General features: G+C 37.1%; 1 protein-coding gene across 1 annotated transcript; it reads left to right on the forward strand.

Annotated features, from left to right (window-relative positions):
* The first annotated feature begins 12,054 nt into the window (after nt 1–12,054).
* LOC111899201 (probable L-ascorbate peroxidase 3, peroxisomal) lies at nt 12,055–24,374 on the forward strand. The gene is made up of 6 exons (XM_052766231.1): nt 12,055–12,290; nt 13,118–13,282; nt 13,356–13,480; nt 13,599–13,648; nt 13,740–13,805; nt 24,231–24,374. The coding sequence occupies exons 2-6, from the start codon at nt 13,152–13,154 to the stop codon at nt 24,252–24,254; spliced, it is 396 nt and encodes a 131-aa protein (XP_052622191.1). The 5' UTR covers nt 12,055–12,290; nt 13,118–13,151; the 3' UTR covers nt 24,255–24,374.
* The last annotated feature ends 921 nt before the right edge of the window (nt 24,375–25,295 follow it).

The raw sequence follows: 25,295 nt of genomic DNA on the forward strand, positions 1-25,295 counted from the left end.
ATGTTTTGATAAAAACTACACTAACTCTTGAATATTTGTTTGTCAAGAAATGTTTATTGACAAGAGAATCTTATATGTCAAGGAGTCAGTGAGAGTCTTAATGGTCTTGAAAGGTTTCAAGAAGAAATCAAAATAAACCTTATCAGTCATCACTAGCACACGAGTTAAGGTTTACAACCTATCGTGTTGACATTATTTTTCTGTGTCGTTCCAATTAAGTTAATTATGCATGTGAGTTCTATGAGTTCTCATTTGAATGCATAGAAGGCAAGGACCTTGATCAATGAAAAGTACATTGATAAGAAAAAGTGAGCTGCTTAACTACTTGGAAGACATGGTGGGCAGCTGTGCTACCATAAGGCAAGAAATCGAGATTAAGAAAGTTCAATCCATTTGAGTTTGAATTTGTCGTAAACTTTGGTTTTAACAAATTCACATGGATAGGAACACATACACCGTTTAAATCTAAGTGTCATAAGATTTCCTCCTTCATGAAAATGATTGTGAGGAAATGCTTTCACTAAGAAAGATTTTAAGAAGATAGTGATTGTAAAATTGCATTCTCGAATTCGATCATGGTTATGGTATCCCTTTCCATGATTTGAATTGTGAGGTTTGACAATTAGTCTTAATTGTTTAGACACACATATGAGCTATCTAAGGCAAAGGTGTATAAGTTCAAAAAGCCTTGATAAAAGGTTATCAAAGCATTAAGTATTAGAAACATGGACTTAAGAAATTCAATAGGTATTGTTTTTCTGAAAGTTAAGATGTTTATGAATACATGTCGAAGCTAGTGGGAGCATATGTGTTATGTTTATAATAATCATGATAGTGGGAGCATAAACGTTATGATTGTAAGATTATTAAGGCACGTATTGCAAGTTGGCAATATTAATTATAGAAAACAAGAGTTATACCTTGCAAAGTCGTAAGGGTTGTAAAGTTGTTTTGCTATAATTAAGGGAGAGAATATTATGCTTCATTTCAAATCTAAAGGCTTAGGTTAAGAAATGTTAATAAATTTAGTCAAAGGTACATAGTGTGTTCTTAAAATTTCGATTATGATTACGGCATTCCTCTTCACAATTCGAATTTTGAGAACATAGCAAATCAAATATTATGGCAGAAGATTGATAAAGTATCGAATCTTCATGTAAGACATTATGCATTGTGTCCCATACACTTCGAGTATAGGATCGATTGCAAATGCTATAATATTTGACCATTCTAAAATTTTCCAAATGTCTAGTGCATTTAGAGGGTAAAAGGACAAGAATCGGTTTTGACTAAGATAATTAGACAACTATCAAAGGACAATCCAAAGTTCGCCGAGGATTGGTCGCTTGTGAGTAGTTGGAAGCATGATATTGGATGGACCATATCGACATTATTATAAATAGATAAGATTCTATTAAGAATGAGTTGTCATATGGTAAGTATGGAAAGTTTTCCATATTGGGAATTCAATATTGAAAACCTATGACTAGATTAGAAACTTTTATGCAAAAGGATGTTCAAAGGAATGTTCTTTGAGTGAGAGACATCATATCGAAGGAATTGTATTGTAACAATCTCTGATAGAGGATTTTGTAATATCATTGGCAATAGTCTTTGTAACTTTGGTACAGTGACATTACGAAAGGATCATTGCATAAAATGTTAGAATCTAATATATTCTACAAGTAGCAAGAATTTGATATTCTTTCACTTATGAAAAAGGATTTGGAGTTGTGAAATGAGTATGATTGGAAATGTGTTCATTTGATCTATTTCACAAAGTAAGAACCATAGGTAAACATTGTGTGCATGATAAGAGCATGGGACAAGTGTAATAATTCAAGTAACAAGTTGATTACCTGAAACAACAAATAATGAGTAATCGATATGGTGATAAATAAAAGGTGTTTTATTTATACTCAAAGGTTTGAGGCCATATGGGATTAGTATTATTCTTGTGTTTCACTTTGCATGTTTTGACTTCCTGAATAATTTAATTCGCTAAGAACAGTCAAATTATTCGAACGGGCCACAGTCGTTCATATGTTGGAAGTAGGTATGAATGAAGACTGTCGTGAATTGGTGTGTGGATTGTCTAAAGAGTATTAGACATAAGCAAATGTTTGCTGCAACGTTCATGAGTGCTTATGAATATGATTTGAGCATTGGATAAAACCCACGCTCACTTGGATCACTCCATGAATTGTATCACGAGTGATTGGTGAGACGATAACATCTTATATTCTTGAAACCGAGATGTGTGAGTTGTATCTTGCAAATCGGTTGCACATTGATAATTTGTAAACGCACCAGTAACTTGGTGTTATAAAACATATTGTTGTGTGTGATTCGGTGAGTGAGTGCAAGCAAGCATTGTATCAAAGTTTATCCGTTCCTTTTATCCAAAGTAGGATAAAAGCGATATCTTTGGGCCCCTCGATGATTTAGTGATGACAAACGTAAATGCTCGGCCGGGCTAGGGCTAATTTGATTTGTTCAATTAGTTAGTCGTAATAAATCGGAATTCGAGAAATAGTACAAAGAGAATGATTTGAAATCATGTCTAATACGATATCTAGAATGGAGGAATATATGATCCCTTATCTAAAGGACACGCGTATCTGATAGGATCTGAGTTGACAGCGGCTTTGGAAAGTTACGATTGCAGATCAGGATCTGAAGTCATACGCATAATAGTTATTAGACTTATCCAAGTGGGAGACAGTTGGATTAGTGTCTAAGTCCATAACTATTTTGGTATGTACTTGACCCGATGGTGCATGGTCCTTTTGGGTTGCCTTCACCAAAGCAACTTGATAGGATGAATTATGGAGAGAAATGATTAAATATGATTTATTAATATATTATGGGAATAATATATTTAAGGAGAAATCATATTGTTTAATTAATATTAGTCAAGAATTAATTGGTAATTAGTTTTGTGACTAAAAGAGATTAAATAAACTTAAGGGACTGAAATTGTAATTATAAGATAATTGCAATTTGGGCCATGGATTGCCTTGTATTAAGGAGTGGACGAATTCTATGGGGAAATCCAAGAAGAAATCGTCCAAGGCCTTAAGGAAAGGAATCTATGGGTTGCTTAGGGCTTAAGCATCCAAGTTAGGGTTTCCTTGTTAGATAACCCTAATAGCCTCCTATATATATAGATCCCTTATGACCCAAAAACGTGGCTAAGCATCCTTCTAGGGTTTCACACGTTTTAGGGTAGCCTCCATCATCTCTCCTCTTCATCCTCTTGCTCTTGGTGTTTGTGAACCATTAGAGGAGTGACATTTGTGACTCTAAGCTTTCTAAAGTCAATACAAGAAGGAATTGTGATTGTTATTGCTACATAACAATCAAGGTAACATCTTAAACCCATTCTCATGTTAATATGATTACTTGTATGCTAAAATTAGGGTTTATAGTCTTGGATAATTTGCATGTACAATAGAGAAACCTAGATCCAAGCATTAGGGTTTGTATGAGCACATATGATGTTCTTATGACCAAAACCCATCAGGCTTAGGAGTTTTTGGAGCTGAAGCAGGATTCTGAGTCAGTGACAGAGATCACTATGATGTTTGCGGAGAGGGTGATGTTTTTTCCCTGAGTTTGCTTTAGAGCAGGCTAAGATGTCCCGATATCTGAGCATGCTTAAGACGAACATCAGGCAGTTCGTATCCACTCAGAGATGTGATACCTTGTTGGAGTTGCAGAAGGCTGCCAGGCTGCGCGAGTTGGAGATTGAGCTCAAGTTGAGAGAGCAGGGGCAGTCCCCGGTGCAGTCGCAGCCTGCACCGAAGTGGATGAGGTCCGCAGATTATCGTTAGGGAGGTCAAAGGAGTCGCACTTGTGGGAAGTGCGGCAAGGTGCATGAGGGTAGTTGTCGTTCTTCTTCGGGGTGCCATAAGTGTGGCAAGGAGGGCCACATAGCCAAGGATTGCAGGCAGTCGACTCCAGCTGCAGGAGTCCGACTCCGTTATCATTGCAATAAGGTGGGCCATATGAAGGCCCAATGTCCTCTGTTGGCTGCCAGGTCAGTGCAGGCCCCAACGCCAGCCACTTTGAGACTTACTGACGGGAGTCAGGGTCGAGCAGAGCCTCCAAAGGCTCCATGGCATGCATATCAGCTCGTGACCGAGGAGATCAGGTCAACGCCAGAGGTGTCAGCCGCTATGTTTTTCCTGCTTTATCTTGTTTATGTTATGATTATGTGTTGTTGCTTCTTGAATGAGATATAAGTGTTGTGTGTGTTAGAGAAGAGTTTGCATTGAGGGCTTTATTTTGAGGATTAGTGTCCGGTGTGGTTTTCGTTTGAAAGGAAGGTCATGATTCGGGAAAATGGAAATTTCCAGCAGGAACTTAGGCTCCTTGAAGTTCAGTGTATTAGTGGGTTCGATTGAGCAGTATGTCAGCCTCGCTGTCTATGAATGATAACTAGTGCTCTAAGTGGGGGAAAATGGGAAATTCTCGGATGAGCCGCGGGGTGCAGAGAGTTACCTGTCGCGGTTTGAGTGTTGATTATTGGAATGGTGCAATGAGGCGGTTCAGTGGTAGTAAGGGTTGGCATTAATCGTGGATCTTGGAGCAAGTAGGGAGGATGCTGCTGGATGATAGCAGCTGGCGGGGTTGCCCCCGAATGGTGGAATTGCTGTGGAAAATGCGGAAGGCTATGTTAGTTATGAGTGTTGTGGACCGGAAGGTCGTTGCGGGTAGGACCGGAAGGTCTACCAGGATTATGGGACGGAAGTCCCCTGAGACACATGGATCGGAAAGTATACATGCAAGTTATGAGATCACGGTGTGCGCCGCTCAGGGGTGATGTATAATGAGGTTATGCCATTATGGTGATGATGGTTGAGGCGTAGTCATGATTTCAGTCTCCGTGGAAGAGGATAAGGATAGTAGTGCAGATTGGAGATCTGGACAGAGCAAAGTGAGATAGCAGGTTGACAGACTTGGGAGTAGTCTGGATCGGTAATAAGGTTTGTATGAGGATATTAAAGTCGGAGGTCGAGGACCTAGAGATCAATAGAGATGTTTCCTGTCTTGGCATGTTTGATTAGACGTTGTGACATCCCCATTTTCAAGGCCAGAAAAGACCGATTTTGTTTATGTTTTGTTTGAAAATCAGAGTAACATTTTATATAAAAGTGTTACGGAATTTGTCCCAAAACAAAATATGATAAAGATTTATCGAAAGCATTTCCATATAAATGTATTTCATTAAAAAGACTCGGGATGTCATGTTCGATACAGATCAAAAGCATAAACAATACAACATAATCCTTATTACATTATTTCATATCTACAAGCCTATATCCGTAATCCCTCATCCAAAACATCACATCTAGGCTCATGCGCCACTACCTGTAATACAAGAAACTGAGTGGGTCAGGCTGGGGAGCCTGATGAGCACATAGGGTTTTCAACCCACAATAAATAAGCTATTTATTTTCATCAGTCAACAATAACCCGATTACCCATTCCTGTTATCCTCACATTACGTCTCTAAAACACCTATCATAAGGGACCTAGACTAAGGAATCAACATCGGGATGGACACTACTGCTAAGGGGATTCCTCAGCAATAAATGTCCTAAAGGCAACCATGTGGGGGATGGAGTACACCGGTGAACACATCGTTCACAAACACCTACAGGTTGCGAGCCTGCTAGCGTTCCATTGGACTGTCTAGAAGAGTCCGTGGTCGTCATCCATACTCCGCTAGATGACAGAATCAGCAACATCAACATCGAGGCCTCTCATCATTTTATCACACATCACCTATGATATCTACCCATGTTTTACCCCAACATTTTTTCGTAGATATAAAATACATATACAATTCAAACTATTGACAACATATATAAAAACGTTCATCCAGCATAGATAGCAAGTATTCAGATAATATGCACACATAGCACGTAATTTATATAAAATACTTCATATCTATGTGTAAGCTGAAAGTAACTATGCACTCACTTGTTAAAGTGATGATTCCAAAATCGGCCAGTGCTTTCTTCTAACGATTCTACTTTCCTTCGACGAAACCTAACATTATTATCGCTAAATTTTAGTCTAATATTTACCGTGACCAACTATTAGTCTTAATATTATTATTATTATCATTACTATATAAGCGTTAAACAATATTTTCCAACCACTATGTACAGACAGGGGCCAGACATAAAACACCGGAGGGCAGGACCATTTTGGCATATAGCACTTCTGAAATCCAACAACCCTATGCGGCCCTTTAAACCAGATTCCCCGTACCGCAAGTAGTTAAAAAATATATATTATAACGACACTTATATAAGTTATAATAATAGCTCAAATATTTATTATAAGTTCATAATAACCATACTAATTTTAAATATAAGCTATATTAAAATAGGGTAAGCATAACTTACTTACAAGGGGGTTTTAGCTAGGAGTCGGGCTCTGCAGGGGCAGAACTTTGTCGCTGAATCTTTCTAAGAAAGATTCGTGCAGCGCTTCAGCGCTCACCTTACTATACTAAACTACAGAAAGAGAAGTCGAATCACGAGGTACCGAAATGCTCGGGTGATAAGGAGAGAAAGACTCTTAAATCAAGAGAATGGTGCAAGAAATATGAGAGCCCAATCCTCTTATTTATACTAATTGAATTTTCAAAAACTACCCTCCATAATTACTTAATGACCTTTTAGTTATATAAACAACTAAACACCCCTCTAATATACAATTTTAAATGGATTTAATGATATTTGTACTAAACTAATGTCGAAAGAACTCAACATTAGTCTTATAATGACCGCATCGTCGATACCTTTCTAATGATATATACATATGTATATATATATATATATATGTGTACGTATACATGATTTATACTTTATTTTAATACGTAAATATGCTATTATAATTTATAAATCGTTCATACGAACTCCGTTTTTGACGTTCTTTATATCCATGCGTAGGTGGAGACATACTCTACAACTTTCGTTTAGACTCCGTCGGCTAATTTTGATTTTATTTCTAAAGTTATATTTTTAACAGGCCGGGGCATGATTGGTCCGTTAAAATCTTATAACTTCTTCATACGAACTCCGTTTTCGTCTGTCTTTTTACCGTTGAGTTCCTATTAATGAGATCTTCAACTCTCATGTAGGTCGCGTAAGTCAAAAACCGCTCGAACTAAAATTCGAATTTCGGGTTGTACACTGCTAACTCGAAACTTCGAAAAATCATAACTTCTTCATACGAATTCAGATTTGGGCGTTCTTTTTATCGATGTTCTTAGTTTAACATACTCTACGATTTTTGTTTATAACGCTAAGGCTAAATCTCGCTCCATCGTAAGTTCACTATTTACGCTTCCCGGTATCGTGTCGGTTCTGTCGCGAAACTTCAACGGGTCATAACTTCTTCGTTATAACTCGGATTTCAGCGTTCTTTATATCCACGAAATCCTTGTTTCGACCACTACAACTTTATGTAGAGATATCAGGCTTATTTCACACTTTAATTTTGATGTTTATTTTAATCTTTTATTAATTATACATTTATAATTAAATAATAAGCAAATAAATACACATAATTCACATAATACTCAAATATTTCATCTTTATTTCTTTAAAAAGAGTTACAATAGTTGACCTAGACTATTACATCGTCTAAAATGCTTAGCCCCGAAACCCGGGCGTTACAGACGTGATGGTGAGATTTGTGTGGGTTACACATAGTTGTGCTGAGCCGTAGTGTTCAAGGGTGATGCAAGGACAAGGTCCCTGGTTCCAGGGAAGGCTAAGGTTCGGATTATGTACGTGGAGGTATTCCAATCTAGGGTATTCCATCATGAGGATGACCGGACCCTATGATTGATTGGACCTGGTGCATTTGGTATTCCAACCCGAGGTTTGATTAGGCCAAACATACATGAGGATGCGAGGGTATACCATCCTGGGGATGACTATACCCGTTATAGGAGTGCCTGGTATTCCAGCCCGAGGCTGATTGGACCAGGAACGAGTGTTGTGTGATATGGTTGGTTGATGGATTATGGGAGCTGAAGGATGCGGTACCCTGTCAGCGTGCATGGGATAGATTCAGAGGGGGAACAGGATTAGTTCCAGGTTGCAAGTTATCAGGGTTATCGCCAATTTTGGGCGAAAGGGGATGGATTAGTGTCTTAGCAGAGCTCAGTGGATGATCGTGGTATCTAGCGTTCGCAGGGTGCGGATGTGTGTCCATGATATGAAGGGTTAGTATCATCGATAGATACTAGGTTGTTATATGTTGTCCTTGAGTAGAAAAGCTGATGGTCGGAAAGGAGGATTGGCAAGGATGCCACATGAGAAGGAGTTATTTTCTAGAGGGGTTCGTTGGTAAGGTTCGGAAGGACCAGAGTTAATTGGGAAATCGGAGTCTGCAGTGTTAAGGGTTTGTTCTGAAAAGTATGTTGCAGTAGGCTTCGAGGACGAAGCCTAATTTAAGTGGGGGAGAGTTGTAACATCCCGAAATTTCAGAAGTATAGTGGAAGGGCTAAAATGTAAATTAAGTAAGGGACTCGATGAGTAGGCCTCCTTACTCGCCGAGTCGAAGCGAGATTGGTCGCGGAGTAAGTGGCCAACTCGCCGAGTCGGTAGCTGGACTCAACGAGTTGGTGCTGAAGAGAGAAAACCCTAATCCCAGGGGTTGTGCCTATATAAAGAATGTTATGTTCCTTCTCCAGCCTCCTTACCACCCTTGAGAACCTGTAAACCCTAGAAATCGAGTGGAACACCATTGATAGAGAAATTGAAGCTTTGGAGGGGAAATCTTGAAAATGGAACTTGGAGATCAAGAGGATTGCAGCAAGGGATTGGTATAGATCCGAGATATACTTTAGTGGGAGCTTTAATTTGAGGTAATAATCTGTTGCTTGGGCTCTTGTGCTTCTAGATCTATTGTTATTTGAGATTTGGAACATTTTTGGGATGAATGAGATCTATTTCGAGTTTGGAGCTAGATCTGAGGTTGCTACCTCAGATCTAGCTCCAAACTTGAAATAGGTCTCATTCATCCCAAAAACGAAATAGGCATGTAATGATCCAGAGAGTCACAAAGTTTATGTCAATAAGTGGTTGGTGAAGTCCCTTTGTCACAAAGCCTAGCCCTAAAGTGTTCTAAGCCTATAACTCTTCGGAATCACATAAAGTTTGCCACTTTATGTGAGGGTTAGGTTGTAGAAGAGTGGATCTATGGATTGGATCCCCTGCATGGCTCGAAAAGCCACTGTATTGATTGAGAACTGAAGAGGCTCGGCGAGTCACATGGGTTTACTCAGCGAGTTGTATGAATATGAGCATGGACTCGACGAGTTTGAAGAAAAACTCGGCGAGTCTGTTGAAGATGGCCTTGAACTCGGCGAGTCTGTTCTTGGACTCGGCGAGTTTGGTCGTAGAACCCTAACCTCTTCTGGTTAAGCCTTGAATCAGTGAGTCGAGAGGTGACCCTGTGAGTTGAGCAGGATGGACTCGGAGATCTTTGGACTCGACGAGTCTCGGGGTGACTCGGCGAGTTGGGTTGTGTTCTAAGAGTTTCGGAGTATAAGTACTTGACGAGTCATCGGGTTGACTCGGCGAGTAGAGCCAGTCAGGAAGTTGGCTTTGGCCTAGACTTTGATTTTGACCTTCAAGGGTGTTATGGTGAATTTGTTATTTATGTCAATGGTTCACTGATGGTATTAGGTGTTGGAGTTTGGAGCAGTGCTTCGGGAGAGTGCCTTCGCGGTTCGGTTCTTCGTTTCAGGTGAGTTATCCTCACTGTACTCAAGGGTCTAAGGCACCAAGGCTAGCCCTTTTATTATTTTCTAGAGCTTGTTATGTACGTGATTATATGCTTGCTAGTACCCTGGTAGATAGGGAAGTAATATGATGTTATGCTCTGTTAGCTTAGTATCCTGGAGGATAGGATAGTTGAGTATTGGCAAGTTCTATTGGATCAGCACCCTGGTAGTTAGGTGGTATTTATGTTATAGACCTGTAGTTGGTCTTGTCTTATACACACTGGTAGGAGATTACCTGTGATTTATGCATGTAGAGCAGTAGCAGAGGGTATTCCATCCCGGTAGGATGATAGGTCTTTAGTATGTGGATTATGTAGAGTGGTATGAGGTTGCCTGTTATGTGTTCATGCTTGCTAGTGAGGGGCATTCCAACCCGATGGTTGTGGGCCAAGAGTATTCCATCCCGGTAGGATGATTGGACTCGTATTATGTTGTCATTCCAACCCGATGGTTGAGGGGCCTGGGGTATTCCATCCTGCGGGATGAACGGGCCCATAGTAATAGTAGTAGTTTGTATGTATAGGAAGTGGGGCATTCCAACCTGATGGTTGTGATCCAGGAGTATTCCATCCCGGTAGGATGATTGGACTCATAGTATATTGACATTCCAACCCGATGGTTGAGGGGCCTGGGGTATTCCATCTGGCAGGATGATTGGACCCATAGTAGTTATTGATGTAGGTATAGGTGTATCGGCATTCCAACCCGATGGTTGTAGGCCGAGAGTATTCCATCCGGGTAGGATGATTGGACTCACAGTATGATGGCATTCCTACCCGATGGTTGAGGGGCCTGGGGTATTCCAACCGGAAGGTTGATTGGACCCATAATATGTTGTTCTTTGTTGTATGAGTATGTTTATGTGTGTATGGGTACTTTGGGGGAACTCACTAAGCTTTCAGGCTTACAGTGTTGGTTTATTGTTTCAGGTACTTCAGGAGATCGTGGCAAGGCGAAGGCGTGATCATACCGCTCCTCATGTTTTATGTTTTTATGATATGGTTCTGGGAATACTCTGATGTTTAAACTATTTTGAAAACGAGTTGTATTAACTTAATGGTTTTTGGATGAAACAAAATGTTTTAAATTGGTTGAAATTTTTAGACGTTACAAACCCCTTCGTTTCTCTGCACCCACCCTTGAATGTTCTATACTTCCAAACCTTTGATCAATTAATCTCTAGGTTAGGTTCTCATATGGGTTTAATCAAGATTACATGTTATGCATTTGGAAATCTTAAAGCTAATGATTTGATTCTAAATTATTTCCCGACTTTAAGTAGAGGGAGAATGAGAGTCAAAGAGTGACTAAGAAGCAAAGAGAGAGAGAGAGAGAGAGAGAGAGAGAGAGAGAGAAAGAGAGTAGGTGTGCAAACAAGCAAAGCTACTCGCGAGCTACTCGGGATCGGATCGTTAAAAGCTCGACTTAAAATCGATATTAAACGAGTCTGAATCGAGCTCGAGCTTAATATTAAGCTTTTTTTATTAAACGAGCTCGAGCTCGAGCCTATGTCAATAAGCTCGATTAGGCTCGCGAGCCTAAACGAGCCTTTATATAATATAATTTATTATTATTTATATATATATTAAAATAAAAACATATTAGGGGAATTATGGATTTAGGATATTAGTAAACGAGCTTCTTAACGAGATCGATCCGAGCTTAAGCTTATTTAGGCACGTCAGTTTAAAAACGAGTCGAGCACGAGTCGATCTTGTATAATTCTTTACGAGCTCGAGCCAAACTCAGTACAAGAAAGCTTGAATCGAGCCGAGCTCGAACTCGAGCCTCATATAACTTAAATGAGCCCGAGCCGAGGCTGGCTAGGATCGGGCTCTGCTTGGCATGTTTGCACCCCTAAGAGAGAGAGAGAGAGAGGGGGGGGGATGGAGGGTACGGTGGGGTGACCTATTTTTTTTTAAATATTCATATAATACAAAAATGTAAAAGATAAATTAAATGGAAAAACAATCGTATTAAAATTTTCAGGATCAAAACCATAAAAGTTACAAATTTTGAACCATGAATGCAGTTTTTACAAATGGGCAAATTTTGTAATTCCATAAAATAAAAAACAATAATAAAGTGGGTTAAGTAGGGAATTAAGGAAATAAACCGTATAGGGCTCTTTTGGGCGGGAAGAAAGCCATGCAACGGTACAGGGATGTCGCGTTAATCCGTTAAAGTCGGCCGTGGTGTGTGTGCTTTTATAAAAAAAAATAACAATAAAAATAAAAAACCATGGGAATTTCTGTTGCGCTATTTTTTTTATCACCAAAACTCCAAGGATTTCATCAAAGAGTAGTCAAAGCGACAGATCAATGGAATAGGGGCATCATGGTCCTTCGACGTTCTCGCCCTAGAAATTCAGAATCGTAATTCAATGATCGAGAAAGGAACCATTTTGCAGATTTTGATCCAGAATGCTTTGATTGGTTACACAGATTGAATTGAGGCATTGAAATTAGAGGTATGGTTCCTTAAATTAATGATTTTATGAATTAAGTTAGGTTTTGTACTCAGCCCGTGTATATGGAGAAATTCAGATATCTTGAGGCTAGTTACCGAAATTAACAACAGATATAATTAATTAAAACTAGTGGTAATTTCATTGGAATGAATTTCAGGCTAGTTACCGAAATTAACAACAGATCATGGGTCTTATCACCGGTTGAACCTGCCTTCGCCTTAGGCAAAATCAAAATCATAGCAATTGAGTGTTGGGTAAATCTTAAAATCTGGAAAATTATTTATGCAATTATTATAGGCTATTCAATGTTGTTGTACCTCATCAAGTAGGATATTAGAAGCTTGAAATCACAATATATAACTTGTTCCTCACCATCTTGAAGGAAAGCTAGACATCTCTTTTTTGGTCATTTTAATGTAAGATTATATAAATGATTAAGGATAAAGTTTTATATGTAAGCAAACAAATACGCCAAAATATAAGCATGTCTTTTCGATTCATTTTTCATATATTAGGAGTTTTTGCTAAAACAACACTCCAAAAAAAGTATGTATCAGCTTACACCGTTTTGCTACCGCAAAAGCTATAATATGAACATTCCTTCTCAAATTCTGTAATATATATATATATATATATATATATATATATATATATATATATATATATATATATATATATATATATATATATATATATATATATATATATATATATATATATATATATATATATATATATATAAAAGCTAATAAGCACTTTTAAAGTGCTTTTTGTGCATGGCAAGTTGTTTACCAAACCCTAACCCAATTAATTTTGCATAAACACAGACACACGAGTCGTTCGTTCTTCGTTCTCTCCAAAATGAACCACCATTCAATAATGGAAATGCCTGTTGTTGATGCCGTGTACGGTGCAGAAATTCGAAAAGCTCGTCGAGACTTACATCATCTGATCTCTAGCAAAAGTTGTGCCCCGATCATGCTCCGTTTAGCGTAAGATCCTTCTTGTTTATCTATAACATGCATATTGTGATGATCAAATTGAAAATGATATGATTGTACGTAGATTTCATGATGCTGCAACTTATTGCAAGGAGACGCAGACGGGAGGTCCAAATGGCTCCATTAGGAAGCCGGAAGAGTTTGAACAAAGCGTTAACAAAGGACTGAAAACTGCCATTGACTTTTGCGGTAAAGTGCTTGTGTTGTTCTGTATTGTCGCAACATTCTTATTTCCATACTTAACTTTCCTTCACAAAAGTAATATAATAAGTTTATTCATGACGATTTGTGGTACATTACATTGCAGAACAAATAAAGTTAAAGCATCCAATGATTTCATATGCTGACATTTATCAGGTTATTTCAATCATATTTAGCACAGAGACTAATGGTTTTTGGTTCTTTTAAATTAATATTATGTACTTATGGATAAGCGGTCTATTGGCAGCTTGCGGGTGTCGTTGCTGTTGAGGTCGCCGGTGGTCCTACCATTGAATTTATTCCTGGTAGAAAGGTACTTTGATTTTCCATGTAATTGATATTAGCTTTTGTTCACATGTCTTATCTTCGGAATAAAATTTTACACCTTGGAATATATATATATATATATATATATATATATATATATATATATATATATATATATATATATATATATATATATATATATATATATATATATATATATATATATATATATATATATATATATATATATATGTTGGAACAAACCCTGCAACCTCCAACTAAATATGAAAGAAAACAAAAGTTGTTTCCTGTTGTTGCTGTACACGAACAGAAAAGAAGAAGGAAAACAGATACGTAGGGCTACATCTTTCTAACCTCTTACACTTTATTCAGTATCATAACATACAATATATATACACGTACCTAGCTGCCTACTCCACTTTTAAGGGAAACAAACTCTACCTAGTCAAAGCAATAAAATAGGAGCCAACTAAACCTATCTAAACTATTCAAAAAAACGTGGCCAACATGGCCTTTACTTATTCATACTCTAAGCAAAAGACTAAACTACCCCTAAAAAAATTGTATGCTTTGAATCAGTCACCTCCTTTGACTAAAAGTCAGAATTATACCCAACAATATATATATATATATATATATATATATATATATATATATATATATATATATATATATATAATATACACACACACACATTACAGTCTCACCTAAACTTAGGTACTAAACTTCTAAAATATATCATCCTCCATAACATTGCTAAATATGTCGTTTTAACTTGCTAAATATACCCTGTTTGGTTTCACTTGGTAAATATATCATCCTCCATAACATTTCTTTATTTCATTATCGTTTTACCATCTCTATTTTCTTTCCTCCATTATCGTTTATTAATTCACCCAAGTGAACATTACTAAACCCTAAACCCTAAACACTGAACCTAAACCTTAAACACTAAACCCTAAACTCTAACCCTAAACTCTAAACCCTAAACCTTAAACCTAAATCCTAAACCCTAAACCCTATTGTATCGATCTTGAAATTACATCTTGAAGTATTAATCGTGATTCCATTAACCGTAATCTTTATATAGTTAAACAATGTATTTTGATGAGGTTTAGTACCTAAGCTTAGGTGGGGCTGTAATGTATATCCCCTTTTTCCCTATATATATATATATATATATATATATATATATATATATATATATATATAGAGAGAGAGAGAGAGAGAGAGAGAGTCTCTGATAGGAACTGATTAATTTAAATAGCTGAATGCTTACTACTTAGATTAACAGGGCCAAATTCGAGATGGCAAATCTCCTTGATTACAAGAACACAAATAACTTATTATCTGACTCACAACTGAAAAACATCAACTACATGTTTGTTACAAAAAGATAACTGCTCCTAACTTATTGGATCATAATTGTTCCTTCTCTTTTAACTGTTACATGGTTGGCCTAAAGGATCCAACTGATTTCCAAAAAGGGCATTAAACTGCTCTTGCTCCTGTCTCTTAACTCGTGACTTCTTTCTTGTATACACTTGTAGGTTCTTGTCATTACTTCTCCATCGGTAAAATGACTTCTCCTTAAGTCAAAAATAAGGAAATTGTTCAACAAACAGATCGTAAGATTCCCAAGAAGCTTCTTCCATAGGACGGTTATTCCAAGAAACCAGTAATTTGAGTACAGGTTGGCCTGCTTCATGCACCCATCGAACTCAAACTCCCAATCCTTTGTGATAGGCAAAGGAGTAATAGAGGTTGGAGAAAAAGACCCTAGAACTGGTTTGAGCATAGAAACATGAAACACAGGATGTATTTTCGCATCCGGAGGTAATTCGAGCTTATAAGCCATTGGCCCAATGACACGTTTATTCGGATAAGGACCAAAAAATCGAAGAGATAACTTTTCAAAACAACGTTTAGCTAAGTTGTGTTGTCAGTAAGGTTGAATCTTTAATAATGCATAATCCCAAACCTGAAAATTAACTTCGCGTCGTTTGGTATTGGCTTGATTACGCATCCTATCTTGAGCTTTCGTAAGGTTGAGACGTAACAGTTGCAACATATGACCGCGATTAACTAATTGTTGTTCCAATTCTGCATTTTTGGTTTCGCCCATTACATAAGGCAGAAGGAGAGGAGGATCTCGACCATACATGTGACAACCCGAAATTTCTATCTGTACAAACCATTCACTTCAATCAAAGTCAAACTTGTTTCCGCTAACTTTTAGCACTGTTTAGAGTCTATTTGAGTGTTTTAAACATAGTACATTCAAGAATCAAGCATCGGGAAGTATCTTCTAGGGTTCAATGTGCAAAAAACAAAACCCTAAACCTAAGATGTGTGTTTACGGCCAAACTTTATGAGTTTGGGCTGTAAACTCTCTTTTGGTCGTGAACTCATGCATAAAGCATGAGTTTGCATCCTTTTCTTCATTATTTCCATTTTCAAATTCAAGAACCTCCATTTCTCTCTCAGTATCATCAAGTTCTTCATCTTGATCTTCCAAAAATGTAAGATTTCTTTCCTTTGATTTGTTGTTATATCACCTTATCTAGTAAAGATCATGTCACACCCCAAAACCGAGAACGGCGGAAACGTTTTTTGGGCGGAGGACGTCATGTAATGTATCACAACAATGAAAAGTAGTAAATAAGCAACAACATCATCCATTGCATTAATAGTATAATTATAATTACAAGTGTGTTCTTTCAAAGTATAAAACAACATAATGAATACTCGAAATAAAAGACGAGTCTTGATCTCTCCGTCTTCATAAAACCTGGTCGTCGTACCTGTCTATTTGTGACCTGAGAATACAAGTTATTTTGAAAGTGATTATCAGCAATAAAGCTGGTGAATTCATAAGTAATTTAGTGTCATTGATTTGTAAAACTTGTAATGAAAGACTTGTAATTGTTTTGAAGAAAAGTTTGTATAAGTATGAAAATGTTTGTAAGTAATTGTAAACGTTTGAAAACCCTAGAAAATCCCACATTTCCTACTAGTATAAAATGTAGTCTTCTACCAAGACTCGACTGTTTTGAAGGTTTAAACCTCTACATAAGTGAAGGTTTTTCCCTTGTACAACTATTATTATTCATCTAATCTACCTCGTCGATTATGTGAATGTGTCACAAAATAAAGGTAATAAGGAAAATAATATAATCATTTAAGTATTATCCTTTGGTCCTAGGATAATCATGGCAGAGTAACTTGCCGGATAGTGTTGACCGTAGACATGCGCCGATGTACATCTTCTCTACTGTAGCTAACAGTCCTGGGGGTAGAATGGTAAGTCCTATAATGTATGTAACAGTATCTACTCATATAACATGTAATAGTATCTCATTATATAGTATGTAATCGTATCTCTTTACTAGTATCTATGTAATAGTATCTCTTCATATAGTATGTAATGTATTCGTATAGACTCATGAACGAACTGACTCTTGTGTGATTCCTTGTACTTGAGTTAGTAAGTAGTATCTCCTAACTATGCCTATTATAGTTACTAGTAATGTATGTGTGTAACCGTAAGTGTGCCTTTGCTACCCAAAGGTACTGGACTGACTGATAGAACCTTTATGTCTATATATGTATACATGATATATAACTAATATTTAGATGACATCAAGACGAATAACCGATACCCTAAGACCACATTCAAACAAGGAAAAGGAGATAAAGCGAACTAGCCATTCTAAGTCCTTTAAACATTACTTATATAACTATACATATATAAGCATGCATTTGACAATATAAAAGTATAAAAGAAGTTTGGTAAAATCTTGGAAAAGTTTAATAACTAAGAAATAATGACTTGATGTCAGTTTATAAAACGATTTGAAAGTAGTTTGCCGGATAAAACAGTTTTAAGTATAGTAAAAACCTTTGTTTGAAACACAATAGTAACAGAGTTTGAAATGAAACATACAGTAAGTAAGACAGTTTGATAAGGAGTTTTAACATGTAAAAACGTTTGAGAAAGTCATTTGAAGTAATATGTTTGGTAAAACAGCTAAAAGTTTAGTAAATCCATTTGCATGCTAGTTATTAATCACATGTGATTGATATAATAACTATCATGATTCAACTTGTATCCCCCCCCCATAAAATCATTTACAAACATTTAAGAACATTTAAAAGGTTAATTAAGGGGTATGAACTCACTTGCAGTGAGTGGATCGTATGGAAGTGTCGGACAAGTGCTTGGTGCTAAGTGAAGACTTAGACACCCACAATGATCCTAATAACATATAAAGACATATGTATGTATAATTAGTGATTATAACACCAATTAGAAAAGTATAAACATCCTAATGTGTGGAAAATACATTGGTCAAGTGCTAGGAGGCCATTGGGTTGCAATAAGGGATTGCAAGGCATCGTGTTTGAGTTTATGGTCCATGGACCATACTTGTTGGAGTATACAGCCCAGGGGAGTTTACTCCTGGCCGTAAACACTCAAATGGGTCTCCAAATGAGGCTTAAAGCTATTATGTCTTAAGTGGTTAGGTGCTCCAAGGCTTAAACAAGAGGCTAGGTGGGTTTAAGGTCCAAGAATGACCTTATATTGAGTTTACGGCCTGGGGACCACTTCCCCATGAGTTTACGGCCGTAAACTCATGGTATAAAGTACCATTTCGTGTCTTGAAGTCCCTAGTTCAATGGTGTAAGGTTCTATACTAAGTTCCAAGGCTTGGTAAGGTGTTAGGGTGCATTTTACCCCACTTAAAGGGGTTTACGGCCCAAGAACATGTCTTGGCCGTAAACTACTTGGATCACATGATTCTTTATGATTTCTAAGCCCTAAACATGTGAAACCTAGTGTACAATGAGTTAGAACAAGAGTAGTTACGATATAGGAGCTTGAATGGTCGTTTTTGGCCAAAAACACTAGTTTGTGTTCTTGGTGTTCTTGGTGAAACTTGAAGATCTACAAAATGGAATGATTTCACGGATGAAATCATGTAAGATCACTAGTTCATGTAAGATATCAACTAGTTAGGACAAGAAACTTACGAGTTTTGAAGATCGGGGTCGAAGATCGGGGGATACTTGAGAGGATTTCAGCCAAGGGAAAGAAGGAAATGAACTAATGGCTTAACATTCATCATATAGGAGGAGTTTACGGCCCTTATGGAGTTTACGGCTGTAAACTCCATTTAGGTGGCCGTGAACTCCTTGACAAGTTTTTTAAGGCTTGTTCTTTGAGCAATAACTTCAGCAGATAAACCCCGACACTTATCCCTTAAGTGTACAAGGCTCAGAACGCTCAAATAAAATCGTAATTGTGCTAAAAGATGACAGAGTTAAGTTTGACTTTCAATGAAGTGCTTGACTGTACAGGATAGAAAATTTCGGGTTGTCACAGATCATTGATTTCATCCATTAAATCATTCCATTTTGACAGATCTTCAAGTGTTCTTCATTTCACCCAGAACACACACTAGTGTTCTTGAACCTCAAACACCCAATCAAGCTTCTACATTGTAAGTACTCTTGTCTTAGCTTGCTATATACTTGAATCAACTAGTTTACACCTAGAAATCATCAAGAAATCATAAGTGAAAGGTGTTTACGGCCAAGGCATCTCCCAAGGCCGTAAACCCTAGTTTTTGGGTGCAAAGTTGTGTCACACCCCAAAACCGAGAACGGCGGAAATGTTCAGGGGTGGAGGACGTCATGTACAGTATCACAACAGTGTAATATAATAAACAAGCAACAACATCATCCATTGCATTATAAGTAAAGTTTAATACATGTGTGTTCTTTCATTGTAGTAAGACACCAAAAATATACAATCAAAATAAAAGACGAGACTTGTCTGCTACGTCTTCTCAAAACCTGACCTCCGTACCTGTCTACTGATGACCTGAGAATACAAGTTATTTTGAAAGCGAGTATCAGCTTTAAAGCTAGTGAATTCATATGTATATAAGTGTCATTGCCTTGTTTGTGAAAAGCTGTTATGAAGGCCTTGTGGATCGTTAAATGAAAATGTTGATGTAAGTATGAAAAACCCTAGAAAATCCCTTATTTCCTATCAGTTTGAGATGTAGTCTTCTACCAAGACCCGAATGTTTTGTTTATGACAATGTAGTCTTCTACCAAGACCCGAATGTTTTGTTTATGACAATGTAGTCTTCTACCAAGACCCGAATGTTTTGTTTATGACAATGTAGTCTTCTACCAAGACCCGAATGTTTTGTTTGTAAAATGATAGTTTTCCTTTAATTGTTTAGTACTAAAGTACTTAGTCTACTCATCGTTTATGTGAAAATATCACAAAATAAAGTAACAGGAAAATGTACTATTGTAAGTGTCATCCCGAGGTACTAGGGCTAACATGTCATCGCGTAAAGCGAAACGTATATTCTATCACAAAATAAGTAAATAGGAAAATGTACTAAGGTAAGTGTTATCCCGAGGTACTGTGGGCTAACACGACATATGTAAAGGTTATCCGGAGGTACTAGGAATAACACGACATATATAACCGAATGAACATCCGAAGATTGTTCAATTATCCTCTATAGCTGCAGCAGGGGGGAGGAAGGGTTAGTCCCGTAGAGGTACTCCTAATATAAGTAATAACCGTAGGCATCCGTAGATGTTCATCACCCACTGTTGCTAACAGATGGGTTCCGGAATGGTTAGTCCCGTACGTATATCCCGAGGTACTGGGGATAGAGGCCCATCTAGGTATCCCGAGGTACTAGGGATAGGGTCCTGTCTAGATATCCCGAAGTATTGGGGATATGTAGGAAGATTTACACAGAAGGTACTAATAAATCATCCTCGCAATTCGAGATACAAGTATTCATGTTAATGTACACAGTTAAGTGTATCTGCGTAAAGGTACTCATGTACTGCGTTCATGTAAGCGTGTTCATGTATCATGTAAGTATATGTAAACGTACTCATGTATCATGCAATCAAATGTAAAGGTACTCATGTATCAGGTAATGTACTGGTATAGACTCATGAATGAACTGACTCTTGTGTGATTTCTTGTAATAGGAATTATGTTTGAAATCTCCAAATTATCCCTATGATAATTTACTGGAAGGTAATTGGTTGTTCAAGTAGGTTTATACACTCTTACTACTCAAGAGTGTGAGAAATTAAATGAAAGTTGTAAACTATAACATCAATACATATATAAGAATATAAGTGTACATGCATTAGTTCAAGAATGTAAAAATGGTTTTGTAAGACATCTTATGGGTTTTGAACAATAATTACCAATGACTTGATGTCATTTTAATATACATTTCAAAGGTAAACCATTTGATAACAATGTGTTTTTAAGATTTAAAACCATTTCATGCATCACATTTTGTAGTATGTGAAATCTGTTAAATGACAAACACAGTTAAAATACATATCAAAGATTTAATAACATGTTTGTTTCTACTTGTATTCCCCCTCTTTAAAGCATTTAAAAATTATTTAAAACATTGATTAGGGGTATGAACTCACTTGGAAGTTTGAAGATAGCGAGATGGAAAACCGGGCAGAGTTTCGTCTCGGGAAACGGATTTTTCTCGGGATTCTAGGGAATCTCGGGAGTAAAATCGACTCTCGGAACTTGAGCAAAATGACCAGGGCTTCGGGTCTGAATGGGCACGGAAAACGAGGCAAAACGCAAGAAAATAGAGAGAGAATGAGCAAAATTTCTGGAAAGCCTCGCATCCCTTTTATAGGGGTGCTGAACCGCCTCGGTACGCTGGGCGTACAAGGGTACGCAGCGCGTACTGGGGCGTCATCGCTTACGTACTTCGGATGGGGCGGGTCGGATGGGACGGCGGGTCAGATAACTTTGCATAGGGGCGACGTGGACGGACCGAGACCAAGGCCCTCGGGTACGCAGGGCGTACGGGGTTACGCGGCGCGTACCTCGGATGAGGACGCTGACTCCCCCCTTCGGATATTACCGGATTTTTGAATTATTTTTATATATAATTTATTTAATAAACTTCAAAAAAATCATATCTTCTTCATACGAACTTCGTTTTCGATGGTCTTTATATCCACGCGTAGGTGAGACTAAGATCTATAACTTTCGTTTAGATTCCGTTGGCAAATTATGAAATAATTTTTATTATTTATTTATTAAAATGACGTGATTAAGGAATTTCTTTAAAAATTCATAACTTCTTTATCTGACGTCAGTTTTTGCCAGACTTTTTACCGCTGAAATACCATTGACGAGACCTTCAATTCTCGTTTAGGTCATTCCGGCCAAAAGTCGCTCGATCTCCGATTCGAGTTTTTACGCTGACTACTGTTATATCTGTAACCTAGATAAATCACAACTTCTTCATACGAAGTCAGATTTGGATGTTCTTTTTATGTACGTTTACGGTTTAATGATATCTAAAACTTTTATTTAGATACCTAAGGCTAAAAACTATTGTATTGAAACTTCGTATTTTACGTTTATCAGTATTGCCGGTTTTGCCGAGAATCTTCGGTTGGTCATAACTTCTTCGTTATAACTCGGATTTTAGGGTTCTTTATATGTATGAAAACCTTGATACGATTCCTTCTACTTTATTTAACCCAAATAAGATTTTAGGAAAGTTAAATTTTGACCTAAATTTGACTTGCGTTCCATCATATCGTCTTGAAATATCGGGTTGTCACAAGTTGGTACATTACCTTCCTAAGCCTTGGAACTAAGTCTAGAACACTTCCTAGTGAACCATAGGACCTTAAACACAAAATAGTATTAGTTACCATGAGTTTACGGCCGTAAACTCATTGGGCCATAAGCCCATGGGCCGTAAACTCATGTGGTTTTACCATATGGTGCATAAACTCCAATGTGAGGCCCTACTACCCTTACATGCAACCCTAAGTGGTTTAAAACTTCAATGCAAGTGTTTCCTAGTCCCTAAGGTTGTTCCATTACAAGATTAGTTGTTCTAAACACTAGTTGTAATCATATATGTGTCATTATATGTTAAATAGGATCCATGTGTGCTAAAGTCTTCACTTGACACTTAGCATCCTTTATCGATCTTTCATTCGCGTCACTCACTACATGTGAGTTCATACCCATTAATCTATCTTTTAAATGATTTTAAATGCTTTTATGGGAGGAATACAAGTAGAAAACATGTAGTTATATAATCAATCACATGTAATTTGTAACTGTGTTTCAAATAAAGGACTTCATATCCTTCAAACTATGTTATCAAACAACTGTTTTCAAATCGTTTTACAAACCGACATCAAGTCATCAATATTTCTTCAAACTGTTTTATCTTTCAGTTGTATCATTAAACTTCTTTAAACTTATATAAACTGTCAAAAGCATGCCTAGATATGTATAGTTATATAAATGAGGTTTAAAGGACGTAGAACTGCTAACTCGCTTTACTTCCTTTTCCTTGTTTGGATGTGGACTTAGGGTATCGGTTAGCTGTCCGAGTGTCATCTAAACCTTAGTTATATATTATGTATACATATGTAGACATAAAAGTTCTATTCAATCAGTTCAGTACCTTTGGGTAGCAAATGTATACATTCATTCATTCAAATACTATAAATTACTAATAAACTATAATAGGTATAGTTTAGGAGAATACTATCATATACAATTCCTATAACAGAGAATACTAGACAGAGAACACTATAACAGAGAATACTATAACAAAGAATACTAGACAGAGAACACTATAACAGAGAATACTATAACAGAGAATACTATACAGAGCATATTGTACAGAGAATACTATACATAGAATACTATTCCTATAATAAGTATACTATAACAAGATTCTAGATAACATAATGTGAGATACTTCTTCATAACACAACGACCATTTCGTTGTGCCACGTTTTGTAACCAGAATCTCCTGGAGGGAGAGCGTGAGTTTGTGTATAGATCTATACTGGATTGACTATCCTACACCTTTGTTGTTCGCTATAGTAGGATTTGCAAGTCCACGGGTGCCAAATGTCATTTCCTCCAACGTCTTTCATCGTCGAGTTATAGTCGGTTTAGCATGGTAACAATCATATAACATTTTGCCTTATTAAACCATTTGTTAAAGTAGTTATGACTACAATGATTAATACGTAAAATACTGCAGTACACACATACATTTTCCCATTATATTCCAATTGTGATCTTCAAACATAAAGGGTAATATAAAACTATATTTTGGTAATGATAGTCGCAGTTGGGAAAACATTCACTTTTACAGAGAAACAAACATTCAAAACAGTCGGGTCTTGGTAAAAGACTACTTTTTATACTAGTAGAAAATATAGGATTTTATAGGAGTTTTCAAACATATACAAACATTTACATTGAACATTTACAAACATTTTCATCGAACTTATACAAACATTGACACTAAATACTTATGAACTCACCAGCTTAAATGTTGATCTACGCTTTCAAAATAACTTGTATTCTCAGGTCACCAGTAGACAGGTTCGATGACCAGGTTTTGAGAAGACGGAGCACACTCAAGACTCGTCTTTTATTTTGATTCATGTTTTGGTGTCTCATTACAATGAAAGAACACATTTATATGAAATTATACTATTAATGCAATAAATGATGTCGTTGCTTGTTTACTACTTTGCATTGTTATGATATTGTACATGACGTCCTCCGCCCCCGAACGTTTCCGCCGTTCCGGTTTTGGGGTGTGACAATACACAATGGAAAAAGGAGTTGTGCCTATGGAAGTATGGTTCCCAGTATTATAAGCGTATTCAGACCATGCTATATATGAACTCCATTTAGTTGGTTGTTCATGGACGAAACAACACAAGTAGGCCTCGAGACACCGATTGAGAACTTCTGTTTGACTATCCGTTTGAGGATGGTAACTGGTACTTAATTGCAATTTGATTTGACTCAAACGAAAGAGTTCTTGCCAAAAAGTGCTCAAGAAAATAACATCACAGTCCAAGGTAATGGAACGTGGGAAACCGTGTAAACGAACAATTTCCTTACAAAAAAGGGTAGCGACACTTTTTGCTGTAAAGGGGTGAGACAAACTCAGAAAATGGGCGTATTTGCTTAAGCGATCAACTACCACCAAAATAGTATCAAAGTTGTTGGATGGGGGCAACCCCACAACAAAATCCATTGAAATGTCCTCCCAAATTTGAACCGGAATTGGTAAGGGTTGGAGCAGACCAGCCGGGGAAAGTGTTTGGTATTTTTGTTGCTGGCATACGAGGCAATTTTGCACGAATATCCTGACTTCTTGTTTGATTTTTGGCCAAAAGAACTGGAGGGATAATCATTTAAGGGTTTTTAAAAAACCGCCATGTCCTCCAACTGGTGAATTATGACACTCTTGAATTAAGGGTTTTTAAAAAACTGCCATGTCCTCCAACTGGTGAATTTATGACACTCTTGAATTAAACTAAGTTTAAAATCAGGTATATCTAGAATAACCATCCTTCCTTTGAAAAACAAGAGCTGGTAATGTGAAGAAAAATCAGGAACTAAGGAAGGATTTGTATG

Source organism: Lactuca sativa, chromosome 8 (genome assembly GCF_002870075.4).
Source record: "Lactuca sativa cultivar Salinas chromosome 8, Lsat_Salinas_v11, whole genome shotgun sequence".
NCBI classification, from domain to species: Eukaryota; Viridiplantae; Streptophyta; class Magnoliopsida; order Asterales; family Asteraceae; genus Lactuca; species Lactuca sativa.